This window comes from Indicator indicator, chromosome 14 (genome assembly GCF_027791375.1).
Source record: "Indicator indicator isolate 239-I01 chromosome 14, UM_Iind_1.1, whole genome shotgun sequence".
Lineage (NCBI taxonomy): Eukaryota > Metazoa > Chordata > Aves > Piciformes > Indicatoridae > Indicator > Indicator indicator.
This window is the reverse complement of record NC_072023.1, coordinates 17958511-17974073: the sequence shown is the minus strand read 5'-3', so window position 1 is coordinate 17974073 and position 15563 is coordinate 17958511. Positions and strand designations below refer to the sequence as shown.

Here is a 15563-nt window from a genome sequence, read left to right as displayed (position 1 = left end):
AAACTGTTGCCTCAGGAAGCCATCTCCCACTGCAAAGCTGACTGTGGTTCGATTCGTAGATTCATAGAATGGTTTGGGTTGGAAGGGACATTGAAGGATCATCTAGTTCAAACTCCCTCCCATGGGTAGGGCCTCCTTCCACTAGACCACATTGCTCAAGGCCTCATCCAGCCTGGCCTTGAACACCTGAACCATCTGATCATCTTTGTGGCCTCCTCTGGACCCACTCCAGCAGCTCCATGTCCCTCTTATGCTGGGGGCACCAGAACTGGAGGCAGTGCTGCAGGTGGGGTCTCAGCAGAGCTGAGGGGCAGAATCCCCTCCCTGTGCTGCTGCTCTCCCTGCTTTGGATGCAGCCCAGCACACAGCTCACACAAATGGATTGGAGAGTGATGGAAAGTTTAAATGGAAAAGCAATTGGTGAAACTACAAAACACTACAAAGCATAGTGGCAAAGAATATCCCAACACATACAGAGCACCTTACATAATGGAGTATTATGTCCAGTTCTGGGTTCCCCAGTTTAAGAGAGATAAGGATCTGCTGAGGGAGTCCAGTGGAGGGCCACAGAGATGCTGAGGGGAGTGGAGCATCTACCTTGTGAGGGGAGACTGAGAGACCTGGGGCTGTTTAGCCTGGAGAAGAGCAGTCTAAGGGAGGATCTTCTCAAGGCTTATCAATATCTAAAGGGCAAGTGTCAGGAGAAGGGAGCCAGACTCTTCTTTGTCACTGTCCCCAGTGACAGGACAGGGGGAAATGGACATGAACTGGAACACAGGAGGTTCCATGTAAACACAAGGAAAAGTAAATCCCTTTGAGGGTGGCAGAGCACTGGCTTCTCAGAGAGGTTGTGGACCCTCTATCTCTGGAGGCATTCAGACATTTCCTGTAAGGTTTCCTCTAGATGATCCTGCTTTAGCAGGGGGGTTGGACTAGGTGGTTGCTCTTCAGAGATCCCTTCCAGCCCCCACCATTCTGTGATTCTGTGAAATGCATTGGAGCAGGCACCCCTGAGGCACAGGGATGCAGGTCACTTCCCCTACTCTTTCCATGCTGTTTTCTACCCAGGTGCTGACCAGAGTTCAATTCTGCATGGGAAGTTGCTCAGCTTCTCTACATGCAGAGCAGGTTCTGAATGTCCTTCTTTTCTCATGGGAGGAAGAAGTCACTCCAGACTTCTGTCCCCCTGCAGTGCCTGGAAGCAGCTTTGCTCTCCTCCCAGAGCCATGGTACAGCACTCTGTTGGAAGAGGGACACAGTTCTCTCAGGCTATGTCCTGGGTTGAGTTGAACCTGCTGCTGGTAGTCTGGGCTGCCAGTGACCATTGCTGGCTCATGGGGAGTTTGTCACCAACGGTCACCTCTGTGCCTTTCTCCTCCAGATTGCATGGGCATTACTTCCTCTTGACCTCAGCATACAGCATCATGAAAGAACAATAAAACTGATTATCTGCCAGGATTTTTAATTGCCACAGGACAGAAAGATGAGCATCATCAATAAAATACTTAAAGGAACTCAAGACACCTCCTTTCTGTGCTCTGAGATTTGGCTAGCTTCACTGTAAGGACAGATATTCTTCTTGTCTGTATGTACTGGTTTGAGGCCAGACAGATCCTCTCTTGCCCCGAGAGGGACAAAAGAATGACACTCACACAAATGGATTGGAGAGTGATGGAAAGTTTAAATGGAAAAGCAATTGGTGAAACTACAAAACACTACAAAGCATAGTGGCAAAGAATATCCCAACACATACAGAGCACCTTACATAATTCCCAAAGCTTCCCAATTCTTCCCTTCTCCCACCTGAGGGTATACCCAAACCCCCCAGGGCTCTTTCTTCCCCCTCCCACTGCTAGGCAAGTCTCAGGCTGGCCAGGTCTGAGACTGCCTCCCCCCTCCATTCTCCTCCTGGCATTAGGCCTAGACAGGCCTAAGAGGCCTTGAGGATACTCCCCCGGCATTACCCGATAAGAGAGGACATCTCCCACGGGGGCAGAGAGGGAAGAAAGAGGAAGAGAATGACTCTGCAGATGGCTTTATAGGGCGCAGGATTTATGGGTAGAAATACGCCGTTTCCTGTGTCCACCCCTCTGGGTGGGCACCCAGGACACCAGAGGTGTAACTTATGTGGCAGTAGCAGGGGGCACCCAGCCTAAACTGCCACACTGTATTTATGGAAATCTAAGAAAAGTCAATACAAATACACAGCATTCTGCCTTCCTGTTGTTGAGCAAACAGTTTGGAAGAGTTTTGGAACCACTTACAGAATCATAGAATAGAATGGTTGGAAAAGCCCTTTAAGGTCATTGAGTCCAACCATTCTCTAACTCTACCAAGGCTGGTGTTAAGCCATCTCCCTCAGCACCACATCTCTGCCTCTTTAAACACCTCCAGGGATGGGGATTCAACAGGCCCCCTGGGGAGCCTGTTCCAGTTCCAGTTCCATCTGAGAACCCTTCCAGTCACAGTTTCTTCTAATAGCCAACTTAGACTTCGCCTGGTGCAATTTGAGGCTGTTTCCTCTCCTCCTATCACTTATTACTAGGGAGGAATCCAATACCCACCTCCCTAAAACCTCCTTTCAAGGGAGTTGTAGAGAGGAAGAAGTCTCCTCTCAGCCTCCTTTTCTGCAGGCTAAACAACCTCACGCTTCTCACCAGACCCGTTTTCCAGACCCTTCAGCAGCTTTGCTGCCCTTCTCTGGACACAGCTCCAGCACCCCAAAATCTTTCTTGTAGATAGTTAGGAGTCGTTTCACAATTATTTTTTAAAAGCACACAGTCTTGTTATATTTCTTTTGCTCAGAAAATGGCTCCGTCTGTTCACCTTTCCAAAGAAACAGAAGCCTCAGACCCCCTCATGCTGCAGATGAGTGTTTTAGATGACTTAGGGAATTTGTAGAAGTGTGATGTAGAGTTGAATGACAAGGTCCACTATTGCTGACTGCATGGAGGAATGAGACAAGAGAAACACCAAGTTAGAATTGATTTGGAATGATTTGCATGGAGATGGGAGTTGTGGAAAGGTAAAGGAGACCCTCCCATTAAGTCATGAGGTTCAGAATGGACTCCCCTTGCTTTCTGAACTCCTTATGAGAGAGGAATCCAGGTAATGGCTGGATCCACTCCTAGACCCAGGTGTGCTTGTGTCTAGAAGACTGCATGTTTAGGGCTAAGGGGTATGTTTATGGCTAAAGGTCCACATGCTTTCATCCTTTAGCTCACCAAGATTTCACAGTTTCATCATTTTTATTTCTAATTCGTTCACCCTCTGACCAGGTGTCCAGGGGTAGTGAGCTCCTCAGTTCCAGTCCTGGGTTTCCCAAAGCAGACTCCCAGCCAGAGTGCCACAGCAGCAGGGTTACCTCACACAGGGTTCCCAGAACAAAGAAATCCCTGGGCAACGCTACCCTGGCCATTCACCTGCCCCTCACATGACACCTGGGTTCAATAATAGTATGTGAAACTGAGGCCTTCTTGTTCCTCATTGGGTCCAGAAAATTAGTTTGATTTGACATCTTCTGACTCCCTGTTGAACTACTTCACTGTCTTTGGCCAGGGCGCTGTCTGGTTGCACCTGCTATTGATGTTGGAGCCTTGAAGGCTCCTTCCTTTCTGCTTTAGGCAGCAGGGTCTGAAGACCCTGTTTTGCCTAAGGCAGGTTCATGTGCAGTAAATCCAAGTGGAAGTTCACAGCTTGAGGCCTTAGGCTGCAGCAAGTCCAGCTACCCATGCCAAGTACAGCTAAGCAAACAGTATTCTACAGCACTCCACATTACACCTCTAAGTGATTCATTCTAGTTAAAATTTCACTTATTTAAGCTAAATGCCTAACATCTGTGAACACTGAGCAGCCTCCCTGCTCCAGGGGGGAGCTGCTTGGTGTGCAGCCCAGCTGCTCTTCAGGGAGAACTCAAACGGGGCTCATCCAGTGATCTGCCATTGCTTAAAGATATTGCTACTGGAGATCACAACAGAGCAGCCACGCTGCCTGGCAGGGAGAGCTCAAAGGCTTGGGCTTGGGCTGTCACATTGGATTGATGACAGAAAGTGGCTGATTCACAATACATGCAATGGGAGATGTGCATGAGGCTCCTTGTACCTTTGTTTCCCCTGCTCCTTTGTTTCTTCTTCTCCAGAGACATTCCAAACCTGCCTGGATACATTCCTGTGTGACTACTCGAGGTGATCCTGCTCCGGCAGGGCAGTTGGGCTGGATGATTTCTGGAGGTCCCTTCCAAATCCCAACATTCTGTGATTCTGTGAGTTCTTGGCTCAGGCTTTTACCTCCTTTGGAGTCTGCACCTAAGTGCTTCTGGTTTGGTTAAGGGGAGTTGAGTGCATGGGTCACTCCTCCCTCCCCCAGCAGAGGCAAGGTATGAAAACAAAATGCCTAAGTGTTTGCTTCTAGGGGCATGCTATATATGCTGGAGGCAGAGAAACATGCATCATAGAATCATGGAATTGTCAAGGTTGGAAGGGACCTCAAAGATTATCTGCAAGGTAGAGATTGATCTCTTCTCTCTAGTAACAAGTGACAGATGAGAGGAAATGGCCTCAAATTGCACCAGGAGAGGTTTAGGTTGGATATTAGAAGAAATGTCTTGACCAAAAGGGTTCTCAAACACTGGAATAGGCTGCCCAAGGAGGTGGTTGAATCCCCCCATCCCTGGAGGGTTTAAAAGAGGCAGAGATGTGGTGCTGAGGAACATGCTTTAGCACCAGGCATGGTAGAGTTAGAGAATGGTTGGATTCAGTGATCTTAAAGGTCTTTTCCAAAGAATTCTGATTCTGCACATCCCTCGTTTTGCGCAAGGACATAAGAGTCTGAAATGACAGAACATATTCTGCTGACTTGGCAAAGCAACTCGAGGCAAAGATTGCTGAAGATACTGAAAAGGGACTCACATCTGCAGACCAGTGACTATACTAACATTTGTCACAAAGGGAAAAACACAGACGGTAGAGGGGAGCAAAGAAAACGTGCAAATCGATCCAGCAGATGAAATGTGGAGTGGCACAAATCAGATGGAAGAGCAGAAGACACAAGGAAGAGTTAAGTGAGAATGCCCTCAGGTCTTGATCAAAGCAGCTGCACACTAGAAACTAAGAGAATCTCACTTGCAGGATCTGGACAGCAAGAAGAGTTGGGATGCAGAGTTTCACACTGGATTTCACAGGAAAATCATAGACAGAGACAAGCAGGGCAAAATGGGGCATGTGGAAGAGAGGGGATGTACATGGGATAAAGAATGTCACATGGAGAGGCCAGGGTGAAAGCCATGGAAAGAATGCTTCCAAGAATATAGGCAGGAAGCAAAAGTTGAGAAGCAACAGATGAGGTAAAAACTGCAAAGTGGACATGGTAGGGAACACGTAAAGGAAGATTTGAGGCTGCATACTAGAAGCACTGGAAGGGAGAGATGACAGACAACAGAGCAGTTTGTAGAAGTGCCCAAACAGCCCCATCCTGCTGGCTGCCAGACACATGCTCCCCATGCTCAGCCAGGTGCTTGTCTGTGTGCGTCTGCGGGTGTGCCACCTGTGTCAGCAAGGCACAGCAACATCGCAGAGTATCAGCCCTGCTTTCTCCCCTCTAGGCAGTGGTGCCAAGGCCTCTGCCATGGGATGCACATTAGTGTAATTTTGCATTCTCAGTAGCCCAGCATGTGAAGGAAAGGATAAAAACCTGGACTGGTAGAAAGAACAGAAGAGCTACGAGCCACGCTGTCTCCTGATAAGCAGAAGCAACGAGGCACAGAATCTGGCCACTTTATAGTTTTGGTTCCTGTTTTGGGGGATAGTTCCAGAAATTCAATTTCAGGCAGCGTGCACTTGCATGTAGCTGAGAATGTAGATCAGTCAAATCATGAGAGAAGCAACTGTAGCTGCAGAAGAGACAAAATGACAAAGTGGGGACCTCTTACCTCCCTGTCATACAGAGTGAAGTTTCCCCAATCTGCTCCATGCTTTCCTTTACGAGATACTTACTGCCCTCCCTTTGCCACAATGCCCATTGCTTTTTCTGTTAAACGCTCAAACTGAAACACACTGCATTCAGCTCAGAGCACCACTTCTACATCCTGGCTTTGCACAGAGCCTGAGTTTGTATCAGGACAAGAATGGGTTGCGTGCCTGAAGACATTTCCCAAGCAGATGTTAAAAAACCTTGCCTTGTCCCTGAGAATGGCTGTGTAAATCCCTCCCTACTTCCCTGCATGCTCAGGTTTGTAAGTAGGCTTGCAAGTGCTCACAGATTTTGCGTGTGTGCCTGTGACTAAGAATGGGACAATAGAAAACCTCCTCACCTCCATCTCTGGAGGCATTCCAACCCCCCATTGATGTGTTCCTGTGTGATTTACTGTAGGCAATCTTGCCCTAGCACAGGGTTTGGACTAGTTGATAGAGGTGCCTTCCAACCCCCAGCACTCTTGTGACTGTGAAAATGGAATTTAGTCCTCCCAGTCTGCTCAAGCTGATAAGCAACGATCTGAAGCACGGCTGTAGGAACATGTGTTTAGTTAGCAACAAATCCCTGCAGCTGCAAGACACAGCCTGTAGAAAGGGCTTCTGCTGAGAAGCAAGCTCCAAACCGCATGGAGAGTCCTTTGACCGAACTCTGTCCAGAGGTACCACAAAGGTACCTGTGGTCAGCGGGGACCCAGGGAGAGCTCCCTTTCCGCGGCAGGCAGGCCCGGGCACTGCGATAGGCAACAGGGGTCAGTGTTGCACACCATATGGTGCCCGGCCGAGCCGCAGCTCCTCCAGCCCCACCTCATTTTAGGAACCTGGGCTGGCAAATGGGCGGCTGCGGCGAAACACCACCGGCGATTAGGAGCCGGAGACGGGAAGAAAGCTCCCTAACACCTACCATGGAGTAAGGCTACAGCTGAGGCGCGGCCCCGCTCACTACACCGCGGCCTCCTTCGCTTTAAGCGGCGGATACATACAACACCCCCTGCTTCCAAACAGGCCCCGGCCGCCAGCCAGGACCCACACACCCCCCAGGGAGCCCCCGCAGAAGTGGAGGCCGGTCGCGCCCCACACCGAGCCGCAGGCACAAGCCAAGTGCCGATCATCGCCACCACCTAAGAGCCTCCATCCCTCGCACGCCTTCCCCGCCGCCCCACGTGTCAGCAGCAGCGCCTCCTCTGATTCTTCTCCCCCACCCCCCAGCAACTCCACCCCCCGGACAGCCAATGGAAAACCTGTTGCCAGGCAGACAGCTCATTTGAATAACCCAATCAGGCGCCCACTCATTAGTCCCTCCTAATATGGGGAACTGGGACGCGCGCTCCAGCTGGGCTGTCCCTTTCCCTCCCCCCACCGCGAGCAGAGCGCGGGAAAAAAATAGCCTGCTGTCCTGCTGTCGCCCCGCCCGGCGGTTCCCGCGCAGGGCGCTCGTCGCCGAGGGGCGGGAACAGACCCAGCGTCGGTCGCGCTTCCAGCGCGAGTGGAAAATTCCAGGCGGGAAGGTCGCGTGATCCCGGCCAAACTAGTGTCTTGTCCTTACAACACGCCTCCCCCGCGGTTGCAGGGACAGTGGGCAGAGGCTTTTGGGTTCCCCGCGGCCCGCCGCAAAGAGCGGAGTGGACCTTTCGTGCTTCGCGCCCCCGGCTGGCCTCGACGGAGGAGGCGGGGGCTGCGGTGAAACCCCGCTGCCGGAGTCTCTTGCCGAGCGCACATTGTTCTAGCCGCCGCGCTCCTAGCGGCGCAGCCCTCTCCCCTCCTTCTCCCCTCCCTCCCCAGGTCCCTCCTTCCCTCGTCACCGGGCAGTGTATAAATCCCCTTCTCCCGGCATCTCCCCCCACCCACCGCGGGAGACCCTGGTACTTTAGCCCCCTGGTACTTTAGCGGGAACCCATCGCCTCTGGATTGTTGGGACTTTGCGCTTCCTCGCTGATCGCTTCTCCGTTTACACACAGATCGCCGCCCTCCGGCCTTTCTCGCCGTCTCCCTCTCGCACGCTTCCCACCGGCCTCTTCGCTAGTAGCGCCAGGATGTCGGAAAAATGCGCCGAGGCGCCGGCAGAGCTGAGCGCTAAGGTGAGACCCCCCCCACACACACCCCTCCCCGTCAAAACCTCGGCAGCTGGTCCGCTCCCGATAAGGCTTGGTGCAGAGTGGAGGGCAGGGGCCCCGCTCGCTTCACGGCGGCGGGTGAGGTTAGCCGTTGGCCGGGGCGCGCTGGGGCCGGCCGGGTTCGTTTGGGTTCCGCTCGAATCGAGCGGGGTTGGGGATCGGTTCAGCCGCGTTAGGACGGAAGGCGGCAGAGACGTTATGAGAACAGTGCTTCAGCGCGGCGGGGCCCCCGGGAGGGCGGAGAGTTCTGTGGGCACTTAAGCGACGGTCCGGCGGGGGGAGGGGGGAGCCGGAAACGCCTCGACCCTGTCGACAAGGTTCTCGCTTTAATAGCGTTAAACTCTGCCGTACTTTTGGTTTCCACGTGCGTGCGGTGTAAAAGTAACCCGGGCGCGTTTTCGTTGCTTTTTCTTTGTCAGGGCAGGCAGCTTTAATGCTTGACGTGTTTTCTCCCTGCTATTCTGCGTCTCCGCTAAACCCTCTTTGTTTAAGCATCAGAGTCTTGTCTTGCCGCTCCTCGCTGGGATGTTTTGTTACGGTTTTATGTTTGTTTGTTTTTCTGATCATGCATACAGGAAGTGAAAGAAAAGAAGGCAAAACCTGAGGATAAAACGGTCCTCAAAGAAAAGAAGAAGGAGATAGTGGAGGTGAGGCGCTTCTGAGGGACATTCAGAGGTGGTGGGGAGGGAGATTTGGTTAGCCTGGCTCTGTGTGGAAAAGGATTGTGAAAGGAGAACAGGAGGTTAACAGGAAAACAGGAGGTTAAGAGGCAGGCCAAGAGAAAGGCACAAATGAGGAACGATCTATAGAATAACTGTGAAGAATGAGCCCTGAAAGACTTGGCATAGTCAGTATGGCCCAATGAGAGGGGAAAAAAAAGAGGGTCAACAAAGGGAATGGAGTCAAGGGCAGGTAGGAGTTAAGAGGAAGGTGGCACAGGAGATGTGGTCCTTACACCCACTGAAGTATCTTGAGGTGCTGGACCCAGTCCAGAGAAGAGCAGTGGTGAAGGGTTTGGAGAACAGGTCTGGTGAGGATTAGTGAAGTGGGGTTATTTAGTCTGCAGAAAAGGAGGCTGAGGGGAGATCTTCTGGCTCTTTACAACTCCCTGAAAGGAGGCTGGAGGGAAGTGGGGGTTGGCTTCTTCTCCCTAATAGCAAGTAATAGGATAAAACGAAATTGGCTCAAGTTGCACCAGGGGACGTTTAGGTTGGATATTAGAAGAAACTAATTGACTGAAAGGATTCTCAGAGACTGGAACAGGCTCCTCAAACAGGTGGTTGAATCCCCATGCCTGGAGGTGTTTAAAAGATGCAGAGATGTGCTGCTGAGGGACATGGTTTAACACCCAGGTTCAGCAGAGTTAATAAAGGTTGGACCTGGTCTTTTCCAACCAAAACAATTCTATGATTCTATAAGGAAAATAAAATGGAGAAGGTAGGGAAGGAAAATGCATAAGAGCCTGATGAAGGTCAGGAGGGATTGGGAAGCAGATGTGTTATGAGCATAGGCTGTCATCAGCCTGTAACCAGAGAGATGCTCTGATGGATGGCAGTAGCTTTTGGGATGTCAGCTTGTGGAAATTAGGGAGGTTAATAGTGGTGGGGAGGGACTGGAAGGGTTGGATTAGTAAAGAAGGGTTGTTGGGAGGAGGGTTTCAGATAGGGTGGTGGGAATTACAGTGCCTGAGTAACAGTGCAGAGGTCACAATGCACATCTGAGACTGGGTCTTGAAGTGGCTGGAGCTGTGGAGTTAGTTTTTGTACTTGCACATGGAAATGACATCCTGATGCCAATTTCTCCTCTGACCAATTTGTTTCATTCAGGATGATGAAAATGGAGCTGAAGAGGTTGAGGAAGACAGTCCTGATGATGTGGATGATGAAGGTGGTGATGAAGAAGGTAGGAATAGTATAGTGAGAATGGGAGGAATCAGGCTGATCATGGAGGGGAATTCTTTCTTCAAGTCTTCTGTGAGGTAACCTTCTCTTAAATGCTGCTTCAACTAACCTGTGACTTCCTCTCATCCTTGTGCTTAGAAGGAGATGAGAATGGGCAAGAGCAGGATGGTCATGCAGAAAAACGATCTGCAGAGAAGGAAGAGGTGAGTTGGAGTGAGAATAATGACAGGGAGAGGGATCGAGGTTACTTGCCATGTGTTGATCAAATCCATGTGGATGCTGCTGCTGGAGGATCTCAGATTGGCCTCAGGTCCCATTGCTTCGGCAGCAGCTGGGTAAACAGATATAATGTGGCAAGGAGATAATACAGCCCTTGTGGGGTCCAGGTCCTTCCACTTGATGATCACAGTGCTGAGTGTTTGAGAGCCAGGGTGTTTGGGGTTGTGCTGGGCCATGACCCCTGAAACCCTTACTAAAGCTTCTGGGCTTTAGGCCAGAATGTGACTTGAAAGGGTGGCTGTCAGACTGTGTCTGAAATGATGTGAACCTGGGCTTCTCCTCCTGAAAGGGACAGTGTGGGGATCCCTGCAGGTGAGACTATCCCCATCTGAACAGTGACTGCAGACAGATTGGTTGGTCAGGTTTCATGGTGGGCCAAACATTTCCATGTGGAGGAAAGCACAGCAGTAGGCATCTTGTGGAGCAGTTCTGTACCTTGATGGCTGTTTGATGGTAACTCCTTTTTCCTGCCTGTGCCCTACGTAGGATGAAGTGGATCCAAAGAGACAGAAGACAGAGAATGGATCTTCAGCTTGAGTGCCCCCCTACCATTTCTTCTGTTCCGTCCATCTCTCCTTCTCCATTCCAGCCTCTGCTTGCACTGTCCCTTAGTCTCTGGCTTCACACAGTCTCAGATGAGAGAAGATTAGAACTGCTCTCCAACAGGGAAGACTGCATTTGCTTCTCACCTGAAGACTGAGCCCATCTGTGACAATCCCCAGCTGAAATTATTCCAGTCCCCCATATCCCTTCAGCCGTGCCCCACTCTTCCCTCAAAAATCTCCTAATTTCCTGGGGCCCAGGCCTCTCGTGTGGCCAGCACCTCTCTTTCCCTTTTTGCTCATCTGCTTTTTGTTGTTGTTGTTTCTTCCATTTTTATCACCAATATAACAGATTCTTGATAGCTTCTGCTCCCCAGATCTGTTGTCAGATACCCTCCTGGAGCCCAGGGGGTCACAGGCACAGATTTCCTGCTGCGTTTTCTAGCCCTGGGCCACCTCTCAGCTGCTTTTCCACTCAACCCTGAGAGGCAAAGAATCTTCCAAGCAAATGCTGGTTCTGTTCCACATGGAGACAGAATTTATTTTCAGCTCTGTGGGGTTTTTCACATTTCTATGACAGCAAGCTGGCCCTCGTGCATTTTCCAGAAGATAATGGTGTTTATATGTAAGAATTTCATCTGAACTGCATAGTTCTTGGTTGGTTGGAGGGTTTTTTCTTTTAATTTGGAAGCTTTTTAAAAACAAATCAAGAGGAAACAATTGGGGACCAAACTTTGATTTCCATTCTTTTTTCCCCTTCAGATTTTTCTTGTGACCATTTTTTATAAATGAAAGGCAGTCTAGCCACAGCATTTTCTATGGCACAGCCACCACAAGGACCATGGATATAAATATATATATTGTTTGCAACTGGCACTGTAAATAAAAGTGTTTAAAAAGAGTTCAAACAGCTTGGTGTGCACTCTTATGCCTGTATACAGAATGGTTTGGGTTGGAAGGGATCTCTAAAGCTCATCCAGTCCAACCCCCCTGCAGTCAGCAGGGACATCCTCCACTAGATCAGCTTGCTCAGAGCCTTGTCCAGCCTCACCTTGAATATCTCCAGGGATGGGGCCTCAACTACCTCCCTGGGCAACCTGTTGCAGTGTTCCAGCACCCTCATGGTACAGAACTTGTTCCTCACATTCAATCTAAATCTGCTCTCATTTCAAACCATTGTCCCTTGTCCTATCCCTGCAGGCCTTTGCAAACAGTCTCTCTGCAGCCCTCTTGTAGCCCAGCTGAAGGGGAAGGCTGCTCTTAGGTCTGCCTGAAGCCTTCTCTTCTGCAGGCTGAACAACTTCATCTCCCTCATCCTGTCCTCACAGCAGAGGTGCTCCAGCTCCCTAATCATTTTTTTGGCCTCCTCTGGACCTCTCTATCAGGTCCATGTATCTCCTGTATTGAGGGCTCCAGAGCTGGACACTGCACTGCAGGTGAGGTCTCTCCAGAGCAGAGAGGCAGAATCACCTCTCTCCATCTCTGGCCATGCTGCTTTTGATGCAGCCCAGGCTGCCATTGGCCTTCTGGGCTGCAAGTGCCCATTGCTGGCTCATGTCCAGCTCCTCATCCACCAGCACCCCAAAGTCCTTTTCTGCAGGGCTGCTCTCAATCTCATCATTTCCCCAGCCTGGGTTGATGTCTAGGATTATGCTGACCTAGGTGCAGAACCTTGTGTTACTGAACCTCATGAGTTTCTCCTCAGCTCACCTCTACAGCCTGTCCAGGTCCCTCTGCCTGGCACCTATCCCTCCCTTCAGTCTTCTCAACCACACCACTCAGCTTGGCATCATCTGCCAACCTGCTGAGGATGCTTTAATCCCTCTGTCTATATAATTGATGAAGATCATGAACAGCACTGGTCCCAATACACACTCCTGAAGGACATCAGCTGTCACCAGTGTCCATGTGGACATCAAGCCATAGATTTATAGAAAGATGAGGTGGTGTGACCAGCAGGAGGTAGAGAAGATTCCCCTAAGCTAGTCAGAAAAACTCTGTTAGCTGGGATTGTCCCCTATGCCCTGGAGATCAGCATGCTTGGGTCGTGCTCCTTCCTTCTGCTAGGTACTTACAGCACAGCAGAAACATGATAGAGCTCCAGGGCTCTGGTGAAGCTCCCAAAACCACCATCAGACCTTGGCAGCAGGCAGCAGAAGTCTTACAGACTCCCTGCCCTGGCTGCTGCAGACATGATCTGTGCAGTAGCAGTTGCAGCATCAGGGAAGTGTTTCAAGAGGCAAGAGCCTTGGGTCTTTGTCCCACCAGCCACCTGGGAGAGACCTGTCAAGCAGTGGCATTTTTATCTTTACAGCCCTTTAGCTGCTGTTACCGTTTCCTGCTATTTTAAGTCACACTTTGGCAATCACTCAATGAGGCACCAAGACTGGGAGCTGCAAATGATGCCAGCTTTTGTCTGAGCAGCAGTGGCTTTGTGCTTGGCCAACTGCAGCAAGTGATCAGGTACCAGAGTGCAAAGAGTTGCTTGTCTCTGGAGGGACAAAACACAAGCTGACATCTTCACAGAATCATAGAACCAGTGCAGTTGGAAAAGACCTTTATGATCATCCAGTCCAACCATTCTGTAAGTCTGGTGCTGGACCGTGTTCCACAGAACCACATCTCTGGGTCTTCTAAATGCCTCCAGGCTCAACCACCTCCCTGGGCGGCCTGTTCCAGTCTTTGAGAACCCTTTCACTCAAGAAGTTTCTTCTAATATCAAACATGAACCTCCCCTGGTGCAACTTGAGGCTGTTTCTTCCCGTCCTTTCTCCTGAAGGTCTGGCCCCAGGGTGCAGAGGGACACAAGGGGTAGTGCAAAGGGCACAGCTGCTGCCAAGCCCCTTTCCACCTCCCAACATCTCCAGGGGCATGTGCCCACCCAGGGCGATCTCACTGCCCTGCATGGTGTGGGTGCCACACTCCACCCAGCACCCATCACATCCTGGCCTGGATCAGCAATGGTGTGGCCAGCAGGACCAGGGCAGTGATTGCCACCCTGTATTCAGCACTGGGGAGGCCACACCTGGAGGGCTGAGTTCAGTCTTGGGCCCTTCACTCCAAGAACGACATTGAGGGGATGGAGCATGTCCAGAGAAGGGCAATGAAGCTGTTGAAGGGTCTGGAGAACAGGGCTGGTGAGGAGCAGCTTGGTGAGGAACTGGGCTTGTTTAGCCTGGAGAACAGGAAACTGAAAGGAGACCTCAATTCTCTCTGCAACTGCCTGGAAGCAGGGTGGAGTGAGGTGGGGGGTGGCCTCTTCTCCCTGTAACAAGTGATAGGAGGAGAGAAAACGGCCTCAAGTTGCCCCAGGGGACATTTAGGTTGGACATAAGGAGAAACTTCTTGACTGAAAGGCTTCTCAAAGACTGGCACAGGCTGCCCAGGGAGGTGGCTGAACCTCCATGCCTGGAGGTGTTTAAAAGAGGCAGAAACATGCTGCTGAGGGAGATGGTTTAGCAGCAGCCTTGGCAGAGTTAGAGAATGGTTGGACTCAATGATCTTAAAGGGCATTTCCAACCGAAACAATTCCATGATTCTAAGCTACAGCCACAGATCCAGAAATAGTTACAAGAAATCTCCTGCTTTATTTTATAACCTCAGTGACCTGCAGGATCCCATTAAGGACTCAAGGTGAGGGCTGCAGACAATCCAATGGGAAATTGCAGAGTGTCTTCTCTTCCCCTGGTTCTGCAAAGGTCCCTGTTGTACCTGGTGGTGTTTTAGCTGACAAGGTGACCGCAAGAAGAAGCTGCATGGATTTCTAGAACAAGCTGAGAAGGCAGCAATCTGCACTGCAGTTCAACCCAGGTCTGTCTGTGTGCTTCACCTGCATCCCTACCTGAAGATGCTCTTTATAACTCAGTCTAGTTCCACTTCCAGAGGGAGATCTGTGGTGTGCTGAAGGCAAGAAGAAGGTCCACCTTCAGCAGTGACTCCTCAGAGGCAATGGTACAGCTCAGGGGCCTTGTGCACTGTTCTGGGCTCTGTGCTGATTCTCTACTCTACTCATTTAATTTCATTCCTGTGATCACCTTATCAGCTCAGGGACAGAGCTCCCTCAGCTGTCTCCTTGTTTCCTGTGGAACCTCTTCCAGCTTTCCAGCAGCTCTGGTTCTGCCACCTGAGTGGCACTGGAGATTTCCTTCTTTCTTCTTCTCCTCTGGGGCTGCTTGATTTTAGAGAGCTGTGGAGGTGGCACATTCATGCTCTCGAAGGCTCTGCTAGACCTCTCTCTAGACTGACAATTTCTGCTTCTGAAGGCCCTTTTGTGTGGTTTAGAAAGGCAAACACATCTGCCAGTGCAAAGAATGGAGAGAGCCACCCACCAGGACTTGGCTGGGTTCCTGTCCTAGGTTCAGTGAGTGAGGGACCCCTCACACCCCAGCAGGGATCACTGGACAGCTAGGACTTGGACCAGGGTGGCAAGCTCACCTCCTGAAGGCTGTGGCTGTGGTGGAGGGTGGTAAGCCTGCCAGGACAGCAAGGGTGGGACACAAGCTGCTCCTGGTTGGGTGACTGTGCAGGTGCAGCCTCCTGAAGAGGACAGCTCTGGCTGCAGTGATGAGCTGCAGATGGCAAGTGTGAGAGGAGGCAGCTGAATTCCATGTCCATTGAATGAAACCAGTTAATGCTTCCAGCTAAGCAGAGCAACTTCACCTAGCTTTGGAGTCAGCTTTGCCGCAGCCAAGGCTGTTGGGTTAGAGATCTTCAGAGCTCCCTCCCCATCTCCTCCTCTCTGTGATGCACCAAGAAATAGAG

The 15563-nt window shown here is 50.9% G+C and overlaps 1 protein-coding gene across 1 annotated transcript; it reads left to right on the top strand.

The window, feature by feature from the left end:
- The first annotated feature begins 7273 nt into the window (after positions 1 to 7273).
- Positions 7274 to 10845, top strand: PTMS (parathymosin). The gene is made up of 7 exons (XM_054387090.1): positions 7274 to 7466; positions 7749 to 7828; positions 7925 to 8044; positions 8656 to 8727; positions 9907 to 9982; positions 10120 to 10184; positions 10747 to 10845. The coding sequence occupies exons 1-7, from the start codon at positions 7274 to 7276 to the stop codon at positions 10795 to 10797; spliced, it is 657 nt and encodes a 218-aa protein (XP_054243065.1). The 3' UTR covers positions 10798 to 10845.
- The last annotated feature ends 4718 nt before the right edge of the window (positions 10846 to 15563 follow it).

Bases quoted from the DNA above. Each gene is read 5' to 3' on its own strand.
- PTMS (XM_054387090.1), top strand. From the start codon at position 7,274: ATGGGGAACTGGGACGCGCGCTCCAGCTGGGCTGTCCCTTTCCCTCCC. The intron at 8,728-9,906 runs GTGAGGCGCTTC...TGTTTCATTCAG, and splicing joins AGAAGAAGGAGATAGTGGAG to GATGATGAAAATGGAGCTGA. The intron at 9,983-10,119 runs GTAGGAATAGTA...CCTTGTGCTTAG, and splicing joins TGAAGGTGGTGATGAAGAAG to AAGGAGATGAGAATGGGCAA.